General features: G+C 40.3%; 1 protein-coding gene across 1 annotated transcript; it reads left to right on the forward strand.

Moving 5' to 3' along the window:
- The first annotated feature begins 1136 nt into the window (after nucleotides 1-1136).
- On the forward strand, nucleotides 1137-19480 carry LOC113161763 (protocadherin Fat 4). The gene is made up of 31 exons (XM_026359565.1): nucleotides 1137-1218; nucleotides 2045-2113; nucleotides 2616-2779; nucleotides 2988-3035; nucleotides 3131-3220; nucleotides 3396-3482; nucleotides 3678-3785; nucleotides 5033-5146; nucleotides 5370-5463; nucleotides 5568-5686; nucleotides 5875-6048; nucleotides 6282-6410; nucleotides 6763-6918; nucleotides 7730-7910; nucleotides 8801-8934; nucleotides 9070-10020; nucleotides 10662-10790; nucleotides 11588-11743; nucleotides 11986-12166; nucleotides 12257-12390; nucleotides 12528-13475; nucleotides 14759-14884; nucleotides 15111-15362; nucleotides 15447-15545; nucleotides 16317-16489; nucleotides 16570-16721; nucleotides 17102-17409; nucleotides 17608-17718; nucleotides 18340-18531; nucleotides 19140-19237; nucleotides 19315-19480. Exons 1-31 carry the CDS (start codon nucleotides 1137-1139, stop codon nucleotides 19478-19480), a joined length of 5925 nt encoding a protein of 1974 aa, XP_026215350.1.
- The last annotated feature ends 997 nt before the right edge of the window (nucleotides 19481-20477 follow it).

A 20477-nucleotide genomic window follows, 5' to 3' on the forward strand; every position in this document is an offset into this window, starting at 1 on the left:
TTATTTTCATCTTCACATTATGAATTTATTTCCACAGCATCATAAACATGTAGTACGTGTCTTTCATTTCTGTTGTGTGTACACGTGTTTTATCTGCAGATGCAATGATTCAAATGATCGACACCAACTAGTTATTTATGCAGGTGTCAGGGGGTGTAGCTCCGTGGTGGAGCTTTTGACTACGGATCAACAGGTCCCAAGTTCAACTCTGGGTGCCCCCTGAATTAGTAAAGTGGTTTCACCTTTAATCCTCTATAGTATGTTATATTTCACTCTGAGCGTCCAACACTTGATGACTAAATTCAACTGTGCTGTTAAAATGACGTTGAGTCTTTGTCCAGGACTTCACATCAAATAATCTGAGGAAACAGAAGAGAAAAGAGCTGATCCTGAAGTCGTGTTTGGCCTCGTTCACAGCTTCAGTCAACTTATATTCCTTCATGTCAGTGTTTCTGCGGATCTCGTCAGCTCAGCTGTGAACCACAATTTACTGTTGCAGTGTTTCTAGATTAGTTTGGTGTGATTGATGTTTGTTAGTGGGAGTCCTGCTGTGTGGGAGTCATGCTGTTGGTGGTGCTCCTGCACCAAACAGTTCATGATCCTCCATCATAAAAACCAGCAGAAGAGGAGAAACGGTCTCCGCCTCTGTTTTAATCATGTCCTCAAATTTCCAGGTGATGACATTAAAAATGTAAACTTTTTTTATACTACATGCTTGTAATTTAAACTTTTGGGGAAATAACCCGATTTAAAATAGTAACACTAGTTAAAATAGTATAATAACTGCACTTATTTAAATTACTAAACAATTACTGGGTAATTGTTCAAATATTTCTAAAATGTGTGCCACAGTTGAGGCCTAAACTTTACTGAAAGCTGCAGTTAGTCCAAACACGACCCCCTGTGAAGTTAAGAGACAATTCTTCTGTCGTTTCAGGGGAAATGAAACTCAGACTTCAGTCCTGATCTTTGGTACCAAGCCCAACCAGTTAAAGCTGGAACAGTTTACAACCTGCCATAAAACACGATTGCTGGGAAGGAGGGCGAGGTAAACTCTGGACTCTTCTAATCACCTGTTATACAGGTGATCAGCTACAGTCTGCTTTCAGGTTTAGGGAAACCACAGCTGAGCCGAGATGGATCCCGGCAGGTCGTTTTGGGGCCCTCTCCTAGTTGTTGTTGCTGTTTGTGTGTGTGCCGTCAGTGGAGATCCTTTAGGTAAGTGTGGCCAGAAGGGAAAAAGGATTCTCTGTGCTGCGGATGAGTCAGTAGATTTCTGTTTGTGTTACAAATTAGATGTTTCCATCCAGACAGTTTCTTGTTTAATTGTGTCGAGCTTTTAAATCATCCATGAATGTTGTTGAAACAAACAATATTAAACTTCTATTTGGAGTGAATCCAGACTGGTAGCTGCAGTAAGTGATGCCATTCTTGCCTTTTGCTTGAGATGTTGGTTTTTAGGCCGCACATTTAACATCTTCAGAGTCTTATGTTAAAACGAATCAGCTGGTTCACAGACAGACAGATGAGTTCACGGTATGTTTGTGAAACTCTTTGGACATAGTTTGAAGTGTAGGCGGTAGTAAGTCTGCATGTCATGAAGCTGCTGCAGAGATACGACATTTCTGATTCATGTGAATCTGTTACGTACACTGTGAGAAACGTTAGTGGTTCAGTACAATGAAGGAAGAGGAGCAGAGGAGTTACCAGCTGCAGTAAACGTTACTTATTGACAGGAAGGAAACACTAAAAAGGTTTTTAATGCCAGTGTTTATAATGTCCTGTAAACTGCTATTTTATTGATTGTACATTGACTTGACCAACAAAATCTTTACGAACTTTATGGAAGTACATTTACCAGTAATTTAAGTTAAATTTCTCAGAAGTGTAGAATATGTAGGAATTTCACTGTAACTGTATTTCATAATAATGAATAAAAGAACACATGCGACGGTGAATGAAGTGACAAACAATGTTTATATCATTCAGGTGAATCTACTATCATCTGTCAACGTGAACAAATGTTTTTTTTCTGTTTCTCCAGTTACTTCAACCATTAACTGTGATCAGAGCAGTGAAATTAAGCTACCTGCAGTGCAGGAAGGATATACAGGTGAGTTGGAAACAACCTGCATCATAAGTTACAGACATAAATGCACTGTCAGCTGTGTCAGGCTGAATGTTAAAAATTGAAAAAAATGTTTTACTGTCAGAGGTAAATCTCGAGTTTTTGCCGTGTTTTATTTCATTTAAAAGCATTTATCTTGCATGACGTTTATAAATAGGGACCTATCCTCATCATGGTTTTAATTTGTTTTAAGTTTGTTTAGATGAAAACATTAATTCTTCTAAGACACATGAATATAAGGAGACATTTACATTTGGATGAGAATGATACAAAAATGTTTTAATCAAACAGAAATGATTCAAATCATCTGGTTAGAAGGTGGATCCTCAAAAACACTTTGATTGTAATATATCCGCAACAATCCACTGGACATTTAGTCAACACGTTGTGAAACTGATAAATTAAAGTTATCTAATTACTATGTGTTGAATAAATGATAAAAGATGTGATTTGATGTTTATCATGTTTATCTGCTAACACTGCTCAGGGGATGTGGAGCTGGTGAACGGTATACCCGCTGCAGTGGGTGTGAAGCTCATGACCTATGTCTTTCCCACTCACCTGGAATTTCTGGAGCTGATCTTCACACCTGGAGACAACACAGCGACTGTTCGCACCAAGAAGCCGCTGGATGCAGACATACTGGCAAATGTGAGTCTTTATGCATACGCATAGTTTTACTTTTAGGTTTTCTATTAACATTATATCTGATATGGAAACAGTCCCCTTAAACATATTAAATAGTTACTATGGCAACAATACAATATCTTCTTGGAGAAAAAGAAGCATGATGAAGTTTTTTGTGGAGAAATAATAGTGAAACGTTGCAAATGTAAACATTGATTTTGATGTTTTACAGAGTGACAGCACCTTGTACTATTCTGTGATATGTGATGACACTAATAAGGTGAGTGAAATGCTAAGATTTCTACACAAAGCTTCAAAATTCACTGACACTACACAAGAAAATACTTATATTAAAATGTATTTTTATCTTTGCAGTTGGGCAACTTGCGGACGCTTAAAATCAATGATATCAACGATAACAGTCCAGTATTTCAGTCAAAGTTCTATAACGTCACTGTCTCTGAGGTGAGTCACTATAGTACAAAGTAATAGTAATAATACCAACAGCTATTAATGTAGGTTTTAATTGTGACTTACACTTAATTTCAGTATGTGGAGTCTTTGTGCAGAAGGAAACATCTAGAAATTCATATTCGTTTGTAACGGTGGCTGAACATCGTTTTTCCTTTTCTTCGTTCAGACCCAAACGGTAGACTCAAAGGTTCTCCAAGTGACAGCTGTGGACGCAGACAGCACCCCAGAAAACAACAGAGTCACATATTCAATGGTAATAACACCATGAAAAGTTTCAATCAGTGTCTCCATAACACAATACTAGTTTCAGTAACTTTGTGAGATACTCATATTTGTAGTAAACTGCTTGATGTAACATCATGTTTATCACTGCACTGTGGAACCTGAGAGCAGATCAAATCTTTACATATTAATCCAGACTCCTGCTTGGTATTTTTTCATTTATAAGGAACCCACTTCAGAAGACTTTATGGTGACCAACACAGGAGCTTTTATATTGAAGAGACGCTTGAACTACAATCTAGTTCAGAAATACGACTTCATTGTGACGGCGAAGGTGGGTGAAAACAGAGACACACAACGTATGTAAAAAAACAAAACAAAACAAAAAAACAAAATAAAAAAAGAAATATTGCGTCGTCCTGAAAAATACTTAATTAATTAGCTGAGAGGAAGCTCTCAAGTCTGAAATTACGGCTCCTGTATGAGAGAGCTGAAACGTCCCACAATCGTGCGCGCTATTGAATGCACCCCAATTAGCACCTGAGCTGAAGGTCGCAGGTACCTGCTGAAAATGAAAAGCACAGGTAAAATGAGTCTAACTGGCAAGAATTGTAAGTTAACTGGTGTAGATATAAGTACTGTGTGATCAGGAGTTTAACGCTGTGGAGGAGCCGTGTTGATACTGTTACCTTAGCTAGCTAGGTAGCTAACACTGGCTGGGTGTTTGCTGCTGAAATGCCCGCAGTTTTTTTGAAGATATTTTGGATTTGTGATTTAAACGGTGCTTTTGTTTATGACTGCATGTAACCCCAGTGTGGGCCTCTCAGGTTATAGGATCCGCTGCAGTCACAGCGCTAATTCTCCGGATAATTGCAGAAGCTGTAGCTGCTACATGGAGCTCGTCTCTAAAGTCTCTAAGGTGTTTTACAGCACTTACAAATTATGACTTTATGTTCTGAAACCCTAGAGACTCCTCAGGTTATCTGGATGAAAACAAAAGCCTATTTAAAATATGTAAAAATGTATTAATTAAAATAAATAATCTCTCCTTTCTCGCGTTAATTTATTCTATTTGAAAACAAAGATGTCGACCGGAAATGACGTCGGCTCCTCCGGCTAGTTGACAGTTGACCCCAGTTTAAAAAGTTGAACTTCGAACTTGTTGATTCTGGATTCCGCGTAAACCTGATTTATTATTTAAACTAGTCTCTAGAGACTAGTTTAAATAATAAATCAGGAGCGGATTAGCAGACAGAAGTCTATATTAGTATTGTGTAGTATTGGGGATGAACCCAGTGACTTTAACTGTTGAGATCAGGGCTCTGGGCGTCACATCATCCGATGCTTGTGTCTGAAGATAGTTTTTAGTTCTCTGGCTTCATACTTTAATCGGTGGGATCAGTGAGTCAACAACTGTATCTTTGAGAAGAATCAAAACATCGAAAACCTTTGCACGGTTCTCTGTGTTTTAAAGGAGATGTGATTAAACTCCTAGGGAGTGATCCCCGGCTCACTTACCAGCCTTTTGTTGCACAATTAGATGTAAAGAAAATTAATAATCTGCATTATCTCTACCTACAGGATAATGGGGGATTAAATGACACAGCCGGTGTTCAATTTTACATTGAAGACTTTGATAACTTGAATCCATATTTCAGCCACAACCAGTACCAAGCCTTTATTCCAGAGAATAAGGTGAGTCCCTGACAATGAAGGTCTTCACATCTCCAATATCAGCCAATGCTAAACCATCTTCATAGTCAGTTTGTGCTACAGCTATAAATAAGGTTGATATGTTTTCCCATGAAAAGTTGTATTTTCATAGTTGCAGTAGTGCTTTGTTTATATTTTAACTAATACTTTTGAATTTTAATTTGCAGAAGTTGAATATAAATGTCATGTGTATGATACATTTCAGGCTGGGGCTTTCCAAAACATTCAGCCGGAGGCGATAAAGGCCCAGGACGGAGACACTGGAATCAACATGGCTCTAACTTACAGCATCAGTGCAGGTAAATGACATTAAATAAATGTTCTTATCAGCTCAGACCTTCGCGACAAAACACTGAAATATGTAGAAAAGAAACACTAAATAGTTCACACTGTGTGTGTTCAGTGTCTCCAGACAAGTATCAGAGCAACTTTAACATTGACTCCAGCAGTGGAGCTCTGACTGTGGTGACGGCCTTCGACAGAGAGGAGATGGACAGCAGTGTGATCTCTGTCAGCATCAAGGTACTGCTCAGTTCATGAAGGCAGAGTCTCATAGCAGAAACCACACATCAGCTCCTCGTCTTGTTTTGGTCCTCAGCTCTTTCTTGAGCATGTAGTGTTTTATACTGTCACATTTATTTTTACAGACAGAACCAATAACTCTCTACCAGCAACAGTCTAACATCTTTTCCCTGCTGTTCTCTCTGCAGGCGGCTCAGACAGACGACAGTTTGAAGACAGCTGATGCTTTGGTGTCCGTCACTGTTGAGGATGTGAATGATAACGCTCCAGAGTTTGACCAGTCCAACTACAACATAGAACTTCCGGAAAACTCTCCTGTTAATACTGTTTTGTTCAGAGCCACAGTCACTGACCTAGATCAGGTAGATTATACTTCCACTTACTTACCTCAGAGATTATTAATCTTGCTTGTCATTCAAAACTCCTAATTATGTTGTTATGGTAATGTTGGTTTATAGCATAAAAGTGGAAAAACCAACCTGTCGTTTATAACATGGAAACCGTTACTGAAGAGTGAGAGATATCAGTGATGTGTTAAATAAATTAATGTTCACTTAATCAGAGTCTTGTGTAATCGCTTACTTCTCTTTTATAGGGAGGATTTGTAGGAACTTTGCAGATTGTACCAGAATCTGCTCCTTTCTCAGTTGGGTCTGATGGGACAGTAAGAGTGAAGAACTCCACTTCTCTGGACAGAGAGAAAGCAGAAAGATTCACGTTTCAGGTGAACCTGGTTTTAAATTAAACGATAAAACTTTTAAAATGTATTGGGAGAATGTAGTGCGTTTGCTGGGGTCTGTTCTCAAGTTTTATAGCTACTTGATCTATTTCTATTAGGGACTGAGTCAAAATAAATAACACTATGTGTGTTCATGGCAATAAAGGAGCATGTCATCCAGTGTACCCCGTGACTCACTGACATGTTTTAATAGTACTGGGACAATAACAGAACTATTTAAAATAAGGAAACTGGTAAAGGCTCCATGTGTTTAACTAACATGGACAAATTGCTGTTAAGGAACTGTAACTCTTATTAATCAGCCTAATCTGTGTTGTGATGTTTGGTTTTTCATAAGATTGAAGCAACAGAGAAGGATCCACCCAACAATGTCACAAGTGCACAAGTCAGTGTTACTTTGCTGGATGAGAACGACAACAGTCCTTCATTCAACAGTAGCAAGTACGAAGGAAAGGTGTTTGCAGATCAGACAGTGGGAATGTTGCTGGTCCAGGTGGGTCAGTGTATCTCTAATAGTATTTCTTATCTCCCTTTCGAATTTTATTGTATGTTCCAGCTTCCACACAATACAACCACTGTGTCCCTCTCTTGAATTACTGAGGCAACATACTGGTATTGAACATTTATTATACATTTAAATATACTTTGTCTCATAACACTTTATGACAGATTAATTTACATGTTATGTTTGTCAAAGGCAAAAGTAGAGGGAACCTTCTTTAATTTTCTACATAATAATTCTAGAAAAGTAGAAACAATTGTACAATATGTGTGTAGGAATTAACATTCCTTCATTTGCATGATATTTTATATCATATTTTAATAAAACATTGATAATTTGATCAAGTTATCGTCACTTGTAGCAAAAATTCACTACAGCGGTTTTCTCATATGAACTGTGGACAATGTCTAGAGAATCAGGTCTGGATGTGAAGAATATATATATATATATACACTCTACCCAGCTGCGAGTGGCAGCTGGGTAGAGTGTGTAGGACATGATACACACAGTGTTGTGTTTACAGCCCATTGAAGCAGCACCAGTCGCACAATTTGACAGAAAGGTTCAGTTTCTGGTTCCTCTTAGTGCTGCTACACTGATAAAACACTTCTATAAATACCCTGCCTTTTATTACTTCATACACTTAATGAGTCATGTTATCTAACACGAGCTTTACCACCACCTCATCTTTATCATACCCAAGATTAGTTTTGAACTTGACGTGTAGCTATATATTTTTGTAATAGTTTTATTTTAGTTTGAACAAGTGTTAAGATAATGATTTGTATAATTTTACTCAAAGGTCAAGGCGGAGGATCCAGATGCTGGTGTAAATGGGCAAATCACATACTTTGTTGACTTTGGGAACAACGATGGCTACTTCTCAATTGATGAAAATACTGGAGTGATCTCACTGGCTAAACTCATTCCCCTTGTGGAAAACAGGATTTTGGAGTTTCCCCTTTACGTAACGGCCAGAGATGGTAGATCTGAACAACATTTCTCTGAGTTATGAGCATTAGCTGTTGCTTAGCAGAACTAATCAGTCAGTTTAATTTAATTATCACTTTTCCAGATTGCGATGTGATGATTTCTAACAGCCAATCAACAATAAATAACTGAAGAATGATTTTGTTTTGTGTAGCACAAAACATTAATCATGTTTATAGTAAATTTCATCAATTTTCTAATTGTGTTTAAGGTTAAAATATATTTTTTCTCTTTTGGCTTCAAACTTGCTAAATTAACTACAAATCAATCAGTGGAGTCATGTTAGCCTTCACCTTTGTATCAAATTCTCTATAATCATAAATGTGTTATTGCAGCTGGATATATAGTAGATTGGTGATTTAAGCTGCACCAACTCTTCTACACTAATTTTACATTTCTTAGTCTGGAGGACATTAACACTGGAGCTGAGAAGGCCCTAGGTTTGCCTCACACTGTCTCATGCTTGCAAACAACCATGGTAACAGTTATACAGTATTAAATACATGTCCAACTGTGTGAGGTGTCTTCAATTTATAAAAAAACTGATGAGACATAAAATCTGAATAAATTGAAATCGGGATGAAATAGGATTACAGCAACACATTTGGAGTGTGGACATGTGAAGCAAGTAAAAACACTTGATTGATTCATGGTACAGTTGGGTTGGTTGAAGCACACTGAGACCTTGGTGCAATGCGAAAGGCTTTTACAGCTGCATACACACAAACCACAGAAACTGCAGCTTTATTATTCTAATGAATAGGCCCGTACTGAAAATCGCAGCCGCTTCAAAAATACATGCAGTTAACTACAGAAATAGAAATTTAAAAAAATGCATAGTACCACCAAGTTAATATAAGTTCCTCCTCCACCTCTCCTGTAGGGGGCACCATATCCCGCTCCTCCTCAGCACAGGTGACCATTCTTGCTCCTGGTGACTCAAAACCCCAGTTTTTACAAAAAACTTACCGTGGCACTGTAGAAGAAGAGCAGGAGCCTGGGGCTTTGATTACAAAGGTAAATTCACAGTCTGTTTGTTTAAAATAACTCAACCAAATATTCAGATGTTTTGTTTTATTGTTGCAGAACTTTCAGTCAAGTTAATTTAGTTTGTCATTGTTAATCAGACAGGGTCATGATTTATGTTTTCAGGTTAGCTTCCTCGCAGTAACTGCTGAGGTTCCTGTGACTCTCGAAGTTAAAACAGAAGGCGACAAGTTCTCCATCTCCTCCACTGGTGAATTCACCACCAAGGTGAAGCTCGACTTTGATGTAGCTCCACACAACTACTCTGTGGAAATCTCCATTTCTGACGGGGTCAACAGTGACACTGCAGTCGTGGAAGTTCAAGTCACTGACGTCAATGACAATAGTCCAGTTTTTGCCCCTGATTCGGTCACAAAATCAGTCCCAGAGGATGCAGAGGTAGGATCCAATGTTACCGTAGTCTCAGCTACAGACAAAGACAGCAGCTTCAACAAGGAGATCCGATACTCGCTGAGAGGAGGAGAGGGACGGTTCTTTATCGATCCTGTTTCTGGGATGGTAAGTGTGGCTGGCCCTCTTGACAGGGAGACCAAGGCAGAGTACAGCCTGCTGGTGGTGGCTGAAGATCAGGGTCGTCCAGCCAGGTCGGCCACAGCCACCCTGCTGGTCCAAGTGTCGGACGTTAACGATAACGTCCCAAAGTTCTCTGAGGCCGAGTACCAAGTTGAAGTCTCAGAGACGGAGTCTGTGGGTAAAAGCCTGCTCACGTTATCAGCTTTAGACCCTGATGAAGGAGTAAATGGGAGAGTTACCTACAATATTTTCCAGCAAAGTCCCTCATCAGATCCTGCGGTTTTTGAGTTGGACTCTTCCAGCGGGACTCTGCGACTGGTTCAGGCTCTGGACCACAATGAGGTGAAGGAGTACAGTCTGAAGGTTCAGGCGTCTGATGGGGGGAGTCCCTCTCTGGTTGGGAACGGTTCTGTGGTGGTGAAGGTGAAGGACGTGAACAACAACCCGCCTGAGTTCAGCAAAGAAAGATACGACGTGGCCGTCCCTGAGAACCTGGCCAGTGGGGCATCCATCCTGACCCTGGAGGTCACTGACAAGGATGAAGTGAGTGTGTTTGCAAAATACAGAAAAACAACAGCATTGGTGTTTTGTTCAAATGTTTAAAATAAGTCATGTGTACATTCATTATTTCCACTGTTGCTATTTCAGACTCCAAACAGTTAAACATTTAAATGGATTCAGCACTGGGTAGATAAGTAGAACCAGTAAAGTTGCGGTTTGGATAAAGACATATATTCTAATCAGTTCATCCATTAGGTCACACAGACGTTGTGCCAGATTGAATCCAATTACCTCAAAAGTTGTTCATGTGATATTGCGTAAACTTGCATGGGATGGACGTGAGGACACAGTGACTTTTGACCTTTGACCAACCCGATCTAATCAGTTCATCTCTGAGCTCAAGTGGATATTTTTGCCATTTTGAAAGAACTTCAATCAAAGTATTCCTGAGATATTGCGTTCACAAAATTTGGACGATCAGACAGAGAACTCCGAAACATTTTGCTTGCGGACCCGAGCGTCGCTTCCACTGAGACATAAAAATGGCTGAGTGTGTATTATATTGTGTGTGTGTGTGTGTGTGTGTGTGTGTGTGTGTGTGTGTGTGTGTGTGTGTGTAATCATAACACAAGTGTTGTACTACATATGGTTCGTTCTTCAGTTATTCCATGAATTTTCTATAGGGAGGGTTTGTAGGAACTCTGCAGATCATTCCAGAATCTGCTCCTTTTTCCATCAGCTCTGATGGAACGATCAGAGTGAAAAACTCCACAGCTCTGGACAGAGAGGACAACGAGAGGATCACATTTCAGGTAACAGAAAATTAAAACTGTAGATAAACACAAGTACATAGCACAAAAAAAGGACTTTGTATTGAAGTGTTTACAGTTTTCTGATGTTCACACTCATTGCTTCAGACTTTTTAGTCACTTCATTTTATATTTTTACAATAAATCAAGAAAGGACACATGCAGTTGCTCACATATTTCCATCATTTGTATTTGTATGGTCAGTGGTTTATTCTAGTTTAACACATTGTTTAGATGTTGACGCGTTTATTGGCCAAAAAGCTCAAAATGGCCTCAGATGAAATTTCTTATTTTTACTTATATCATTACAGTGAATAAGTTGACACAATGAAGAGAAAGGCAGAATTTATCAGAAGGGCACATATAGTATGATTCTACTTCTTAGATGTAGCAGTTAAATCTTTTACGTTTTTAACTAAGGATATTGGTACACTGTCCTTTTTGGTTTAGGAGAGCTGCAAAGCTACTGGGTTTCCCAGCATGCCAGCGACAGGACGTGCATATGCACACGTCCTGCATGAGTGGTGTGAAAATATAACATGTAAATAGTTTGACTTAAGAAAAATCTACAGCTTCTTTAAAGAAACACATTTCACACAGACATCACTAGTTTGGTTTTATGATCATGAGTACTTCTGCTTTTCACTGGCAGAACAATAAATAACTTTTATGTTCTACACTGATTTAGAGAAGTTTTTAGTACCGCATCAATTTTTAACCACTTGCTAGAACTGATTTGAGATGGTTGATGAATAAATACAAAGCTTTGTTACAACATGAGACATTTTTCTCTTATTAAGGTCGAAGCAAGAGAGACCAAACCACCAAACCATGTTGCGACGGCAAATGTGAATGTAACTCTCCTGGATGAGAACGACAACAGCCCTAAATTCACTAGCAACAAGTACAGCAGCAAAGTCTACTCCAACCAAACAGAAGGGATGTTACTTGTGAAGGTGAAGAGTCTATGTAGGGATGTTTGATGTATCCTCCAAATGTGACAAACACACACCTATGGTATATTTTTTATTGTTGTAAAGTGAATCCAACCAGGAGAAATCAGTTCACATTATGTCACAAAAATTATTTGTCACAATTTGTGAATCAGTCGTTTGCCAGAGAATGATGCTAAAGGTCTGAATGAGCTCATAATGATTTAAATGAATGATGATGTTTTTCTCTATGATGGAATTCGAAGGTTGAGGCAGAAGACCCAGATGCTGCAGTGAATGGACAGATCAAATACTCCATTGACTTTGGAAATCAAAATGGGTATTTCTCCATTGATGAAAACACAGGCGCAATAACTCTGGTGAAGATTATTCCAGTTGAAGCACATAAAAACTTGGATTTCTTGCTGTTTATAAAAGCCACAGATGGTAATGAACAATATTTTGTTACTGAAATTTATCATTTACTGCATCTGTCACAGTTTGTCACTGGATTATTCTCATTATTCTCTCCTCTAGGGGGCGTAGTGTCCCGATCTGCCTCAACACAGGTGGATATTGCTGTTGTTGCAGATTCAAAACCACAGTTCACACAGAACACATATAGGGGCACCATTGAAGAAGAGAGAGACCCAGGAACAATGATCTTAAAGGTGCATCTTTATCCCATTATATCAGATCTTTTTATCCATCACATATCTAAATATGGTTACTTCCAAGCTCTGCTGCCCATTTAACAACAAATACCTGACAGTGAATAATGTGATTATCTCCTTGTTTATTGATTCAGGTCGACTTCCTGGCAACAGCTGAGGTTCCTGTGACTCTCGAAGTTAAAACAGAAGGCGACAAGTTCTCCATCTCCTCCACTGGTGAATTCACCACCAAGGTGAAGCTCGACTTTGATGTAGCTCCACACAACTACTCTGTGGAAATCTCCATTTCTGACGGGGTCAACAGTGACACTGCAGTCGTGGAAGTTCAAGTCACTGACGTCAATGACAATAGTCCAGTTTTTGCCCCTGATTCGGTCACAAAATCAGTCCCAGAGGATGCAGAGGTAGGATCCAATGTTACCGTAGTCTCAGCTACAGACAAAGACAGCAGCTTCAACAAGGAGATCCGATACTCGCTGAGAGGAGGAGAGGGACGGTTCTTTATCGATCCTGTTTCTGGGATGGTAAGTGTGGCTGGCCCTCTTGACAGGGAGACCAAGGCAGAGTACAGCCTGCTGGTGGTGGCTGAAGATCAGGGTCGTCCAGCCAGGTCGGCCACAGCCACCCTGCTGGTCCAAGTGTCGGACGTTAACGATAACGTCCCAAAGTTCTCTGAGGCCGAGTACCAAGTTGAAGTCTCAGAGACGGAGTCTGTGGGTAAAAGCCTGCTCACGTTATCAGCTTTAGACCCTGATGAAGGAGTAAATGGGAGAGTTACCTACAATATTTTCCAGCAAAGTCCCTCATCAGATCCTGCGGTTTTTGAGTTGGACTCTTCCAGCGGGACTCTGCGACTGGTTCAGGCTCTGGACCACAATGAGGTGAAGGAGTACAGTCTGAAGGTTCAGGCGTCTGATGGGGGGAGTCCCTCTCTGGTTGGGAACGGTTCTGTGGTGGTGAAGGTGAAGGACGTGAACAACAACCCGCCTGAGTTCAGCAAAGAAAGATACGACCTGGCCGTCCCTGAGAACCTGGCCAGTGGGGCATCCATCCTGACCCTGGAGGTCACTGACAAGGATGAAGTGAGTGGTTTACAGCACACAGATCATCTGGTTCTGTTGTGTTAAACGATGAGGTTCCTTAGCAGATCCCTTACGTACGGTTGTGTTCTTTCTTTTGTTGGTATCCTACTTCCTCACCATTACAGCTGTTTTTATTTTCAACATTTAGTTTTTTTTATTGTAATTAGGATCTAAATATATCCTGTGTATTGATGATTAGATGAGTGTAGACCGCCACTCTGTGGCTCCAAGTTAAACATTTTACAAAGATTAATTTTAAGCTCACAAGCAGTGAGTTACGAGATGTAGCCAAACTGAAGATTTCAGGTCGTTTGTCCGTCTGTCTCATTTTTCATTTGTTCGCCCAACGGATCCAAGCATGCGAATGAACCCGATATTTCAGGAACGCCTTGAAGAAAGTTCTTCATGTTGGACATTTTGGTAATTAAAGGTCACGGTCCGTGTGACCCGGCAGCTGTTGAACGCATTAATATCTCAGAACACCTGGAAGGAATTTCTTCAAATTTGCCATCTACTTGGACTCAAGGATGAACTGATTAAAAGGTGGTGGTCAAAGATTAAGGTTACCCTAACCTCAGGTCTGTCCGATTTTTGTCATTTCTCCAACAGCCACTTGAACTCATGGACAAACTGATTTAATACTGGTGGTGAAAGGTCTGGTAAACACGTCTGGCACAAACGTTCACTTGGACTCATTGATGAACTGATCAGAATTTAAGATTTGACAAAATCACAAGGTGATATTTTCTAGTTCTTATAAAGCTGAGACCTAAATAGAGTAGTTACGTGGTATAAAATCAAACAAATGAATACCTTTAATTTGTTATAGCTATCATACTGAAGACTAAAAATCTACCTGTTGGAACCTTTAGTTTGCTTTACATTTAGTTTTTAACACATTTGGAGAACGATACGCTTCATTTACTGTTGGCATGAATTCGTTATGGTCGCTTCCAAATACAAGCGAAACCTGATATCAGTTCCCACAGAACCGATACTCAGATAATCTAAGGTAATGAGATTTACAGCAGCACCTCTTTCCACTAATAGACTCAAAGACCAGATTTATATTGGATTATAAGACAGCAGAGCTTTAATGTCCTTCTTACAGTTTGGACTTTGGCACAGCTTCGTACTGATAGTAATTTAGAAGAACTATAATTTCCTGGATCACAGTTTATCATAGTGAATTTCCCACAAGTACCTGCTGTCCGAGGCTGATGATTAACTCTGAATATGAGGTTCAGGTATTTAACACCCTTCGACGTTATCTTCTGCTTTAGGGGGGCTTCTCCAACGGTTACTTTATCTACAGCAGTGAAACCTTTGACATTAACAAACAAGGTGTGGTCTCACTGAGGAAGGACGTCACCTTGGATAGAGAGACAAAAGACAACTACAAATTACAGGTACAAACATTATTTTGCGCAACACGCTGTAATGTAATGCAACACTAACTGATCACTTTATTAGGTACACCTGTACAGTCCATTTAAATCCAATAGAGCAGCTTTGTTTTTAATTCTACTTTTACAAGATTATAATTTGTTTGTAAGTTGAAACCGTCAGAAAATTGATAAATCGCCCTTTGTTGCTTCACCTGTTTTCTCACCTGAATTCCACCGGGGTTTTCAGGTCGTAGCAGTGGATCAGGCCACTGACGGTCAGAGTGCTACGGCTCAGCTCAACATCACCGTCCTGGACTACAATGACAACACTCCACAGTTCCCCAGTATCCCCGACCCCCTGGACGTCCCTGAGGGCGACTACACCGAGGAAAACCCCTATGAATTAACTCGCATCGTGCCTACAGATGCTGATCTTGGCCCCAACGGAGAGGTCACCATCTCCCTCGCCTCCCCCCAACCGCTCTTCAAATTCAGAGAGGTGAGACAAAGAGAAAATGTGGAAACGTGTTTCAGTTTGTGTCGTGTCAGTCGTACAGCTCTGAGTTTACCTGCCGTGTTGCAGGATGGGATGCTGCTGGCTGTCGGAGAGCTGGATCGGGAAACGAGGGAAACGTACGACCTGGTTGTTAAGGCCTCCGACAAAGGAAGCCCACAGAGAGAGGTGAGAAACACCTGCAGCAAAGAGACGGACATAAAACACAGGAGTCTTTTCTTAAGCATAAACTGTTTTTTTTTTTTTTTTGTTTTTTTTTCTAATTTTACAATAACTTTAAGCAGAATCACAAACTTTATAATTCTTACTTTGCATAAAACTGGAAAAAGACACAAAAAGATGCTGTATGATGAGAAAATAGGAAATTAGGTGTCATTTAATGCCATTTTACATTTTTACAAGTGTTAAATATACTGTAAAATAAATTAATATTAGGAGTCATGCTGAACATCAACTTAAAACTGAAAATACTTCCCCTACATATTATGAATTTATTTTCTGCAAGGAGGATTATTCCTAGAAAAACATGTGACACAAAGTACAAATTCTAGTACATGTGTCAGATGTTTTTCTGACAGAGAAAATATAAAAAGTCAAATAAGGACCAGTTTTAAAGTGAAGACTTAAAAAAAAAAAAAAAAAAGATATCAAAAGCTTTAGTGACGTGTTTTATTCTAAATATTTAATAAAGTTTATTGGAAAACCACTACACTGTGTCAAAATGACCCTCATCTGTCACTTTCTCCCTGTATCACATATTTGGTAACATGATTAATAAACAGTTCAGTTCATGAACGCCACCTTCTGACTCCCCCTAACCTCTTAGAATAACTCCACAGCTGGAGGGATATTATGGATTACTGTATGTGTGCATTCAAATTATGGACATTTACCATAGAATCCTGTTTATCGTGAGTTATTTATTAAATCTTGCACCAGAACATCACCATCATCAGAATCCTTCTCGGCGACGTCAACGACAACAGACCTGAGTTCAGCTCCAGCAGCTACGTGAGCACCATCCTGGTGAAAGACGCTGAAAAAGGGAAGGTGCTGCTGACGCTGTCCGCCACCGACAGGGACGCTGGGAACAACTCGGCCGTCACCTACAGGTCTGTTCGGCTGTTGTTGTGTGATATCCGATGATTTAATGACAGTGGGGTTTTATTTTCTTATTTTTTCTCTTGTGCAGCATCGTTGCCGGAAGTTCTCCATATTTGACCCTAGACAGTTTGACTGGAGAAGTGAGTTTGACCTCTGACCTTGCCGATCTCACTAAGGACACCACGGTGAATATGACAGTCATGGCCAAAGATCATGGTCAGACTCCTCTGAGCACCACAGGTCAGTGTGACAGGACTCATCAGTCCATGTTGACGTGAATAAATCACAGGTGAATATCTGCACAGTTAAATTCTCTGCAGGTTTTATTGCAGATGTATCATACACTTTATGTGATAAACACTACTCAGCTACTGATTGCTTATGTGAAGAAAACAGCAGGTTATGGTAAAAATATCCTTAGTTACCGTTTTATTATATCATGAAGATGCATCAACAAGTTTAGTTCTAATGTTCTTTTAGTGATTTAAAACATTTTTAGTAGAATCTGAATTTATAGACAGCAGGGGTGCGTCTACACCATTTAATGTGGACTATGTTGAATATTGTCTTTGGGCTCGTTGCTGACGTGTCGATAATCTCTGTACTCGTCTTTGTTGCAGCCAGCGTCATTGTGAATCTCAGGATCGCCAGCCTGGTGGAGGGCGTGGCCTTCCAGAGCGCTTCCTACAACTTCAGTCTACCTGAGAATCTGCCGACGGGGGCGACGGTGGGGATGGTCAAGGCTTCATCAGGAAGTGACCTTTATCATGTCACCTACACACTGAAAACGAGCACTGACCTGTTCTCCATCGACGCCAGCGGGACCATCCTCACTAAGACAGCACTGGACAAAGAACAGCAGGAGTGGTACTTCCTGGATGTGGAGGCAGTGGATTCAAGGACCCCTCCTACATCAGCCACAGCAGTGGTATGAGCTTATAGCTCGACTCTGAATATTCAGCAAGTTAACGTGCGACTACAGTGTTGGATAAAAGAAGAAAGTGCTTTAACTGAGCTAAAGTTTGACCGTCTGAGAACCAGAGAAACTCATGATGGAGGTTTGACAAAACTAAAGAGCTTCACAGAACTTCTCGTCAGTATTCTGACCTGGTTTTCTCTCCCTCAGGTCAGAGTTCAGGTGGAGGACGTGAACGAGTCTCCACAGTTTCCCCCTGAGGTTTACAAGGCCTCTATCTTCAGCATCGCCCCGTATAAAACCTCCGTTGTCTACATCAAGGTAAACGCATCACGCTTCTCGTCAGGAAATATTATTATAGTTTTGATAAACGCTCATAAAAGCACGTGTGAGATAAGAGCAGAGGACGCGCTGATCTCCTGTAGCGTGATCAACTTTGCACTTTGAGCTGAAATCCACACAGCAGCTTGTTTTCATTCTGAGTGAAACATCTCAAGCAGCTCAATCTGCACACGGACATTTCCAACATGTTCCATGACGTCAACTCTCCTCAGACAATAACAGAGTCACAATTTACACTTTTTAATGTTGTTATTTTATTTTTGTTCCATGTTCCAGTGCTGGAAAAAAGCTCCAATACATTTGACTGGTTTGATGATGGTTTGAATCAAACCTCTGTCTCGATTTTAAACATAGTAAATAACATATCCTAAGGTAAAGACTGTGTTTTAATATAAATATAAAAAAACGCACATTAAGGGTAAAAAAGAAAATAAAACTCTACTTGGAGGTAGTTCCTTCCCTATCTGTCACTTTCCACAGATACCTGGTTTATTGGGGATATATTTCTATTGTAATAATTTAAGAACTGAGTCCAGTCGAACTAAAACAGATGAACATGAAGCAGCTGGATTTTATTTCCCATCATTCCTCCGTCTCCAGGCTTCAGACCCAGACGTTGGGGACGAGGCTCAGCTGGTCTACAGTCTGTCAGCAGACAGCCCTTATTTTGACGTGGACCCGTCCTCAGGTCTGGTCTACGTGGTGTCAGCAGTGGCTCTGGCCGGACAGACGGTTGCAGTAGAGGTGAAGGCCACAGACCCTCAAGAGCTTTATGCTACAACCAAGGTGGAGGTGAGTGGGACTGGCATTAGAAAAGAATCCTACTCTGTATGTAGGTGACTTAAAACTCGTGTCGGCCGCTCAGAAAACGTCCCAACGTTATAACTGATAAATCCGTCACCGATTTCACTTTGTTATAATTTCAGGACTAAAACAGAAAATATTAATAAAGTGCAACGAACGTATAGATCGTTCAGCTCTTCAGTCACTTATTAAAAATGAATTTAGTTTTATAGATAAGATCATTATACAATCGTACATAAATTAAAAAAAGAAAAGTTGGGACTTAATCTAAAATGAAATAAAAGTGATAAAATATGTGATTTGTTAATTTAACATTTATTTATCTAACAAAAGTGCAAAGAACAGAGTTTGATAGAATATTTTCCCGCTCAAACTCTAATGTGAACTTGTTTTTTCCTCCATGTGCAAAAGTTCCACGTTTTTTAAGCAGGAGGAGACTCTGTGATGGTAGCATGACAGTGATGAAGGTTCAAAGGTCACAATCACAGTCTCTTCACATTATTATGAACTGTCGATGGTGAAAGACGAGCTGCTACCATTCATTTATTTTATCATTCTCACTGCTCTTTAATATTCTGCGTCTCCTCTGCTGCCAGGTGTCAGTTCAGGGAAGCGTGAGCAGCAGCGACGTAGTGACCATCTCCCTCAATCTTCCGGCCAACGTCGTCGAGAAAAAAGTCCCAGACCTGGAGAAGTAAGACGAGTTTCACTTGTGATGCATTTACTGAAGACGTTTGTTCTTTCCTGTCTATTATAGTTTTTTCTCTTCAGGTCTTTGGGATCAGTTCTGGGCTGGACTGTGAACATCATCGACGTGTCGAGCTTCACCGGCGGAGCCACCGAGTCCAGATCGCTGAGATCTGCTGCGAAGACGCTGGTCAGCTTTATCTCTTTACAGGACGGCGTCATCGTTTCCTCCGAAGACGTCACAGAGTAAGACTTTGATTTAATGTCTTCAGACGTCTGATTGGTTCATTCGCATTTTGATCACCTAAAGGTGAGAGGCTGAACTCGGGGTCTATGAAAGGTTCAGGTTTTTGTCTGTATAGATCCGTTACACTAGGTTTTGGTCGCTACAGAAGCCTCTTTTCATTAAACTATTTCACCTGTAAGAAGTCAGGGCCCAGATGCACAGTTCAGAGCTTTGTACCAGTATTTCACACAGTAATGTGAAGAACATGTAAGAACAAGAACAAGCAAACGAAAGTGTTAGAGACCGGAGTCGAGGTGAGCTGCTGATGAAACAGCTATAGAATGTTCCACGTGCACCGACTCTATTAGTAAAAGTATCAGCACTCACTCAAATCTGCTGCAACTGTCCACTGAGAACTGACTTTTTATTTCAGTGAAGTCATGAAGGTGTAACTCTGTTCTCTCTGACGTTCTCACCTGTTCAGGAAACTTCAGAGCCAATCGGACACTGTGATGTCCGAGCTGAATAAACTGTTCGGTGATGGGATTCATTTTGACGTCGAGGTGACGCCTCAAGGTGACGCCTCCAACCAGGCTACAGTCATCGCTCTGGGCGTCCTGTTGGCTCTGAGCCTCCTGGGATTGATCATCACTGCTGCTCTGTTCATCTGGTGAGACTGGAAAACATCGAACGAGCTGCAGTTTGTACTCGTGACGCAGCTCAGTGTCTGTTTACGAGTCACATAATTCAGATTTGTTTTTCTCATTCATCAACTAGGCTGCAAGAGAGGAGTGTGAACATTAAGACATTCCTGACTTTTAATTTTAAAATGTAGATTCTGTTTAAATATCAGAATCCGAACAGCTTCTCCCAGCGCATCTGACTTCAGTATTTCAACATGTCTGTCAGGTTCAAGATGAAGGAGAAACACCAGGATTCTGACAAGGAGAGTTTTGACATTTCCCGAACTTCTGAAGAATACACGTGAGTCCTCAGTGAAAACTGTAAAACCTCGATGTAG

The sequence above is a fragment of the Anabas testudineus genome, chromosome 1, assembly GCF_900324465.2.
Source record: "Anabas testudineus chromosome 1, fAnaTes1.2, whole genome shotgun sequence".
In the NCBI taxonomy this organism is placed as follows: domain Eukaryota; kingdom Metazoa; phylum Chordata; class Actinopteri; order Anabantiformes; family Anabantidae; genus Anabas; species Anabas testudineus.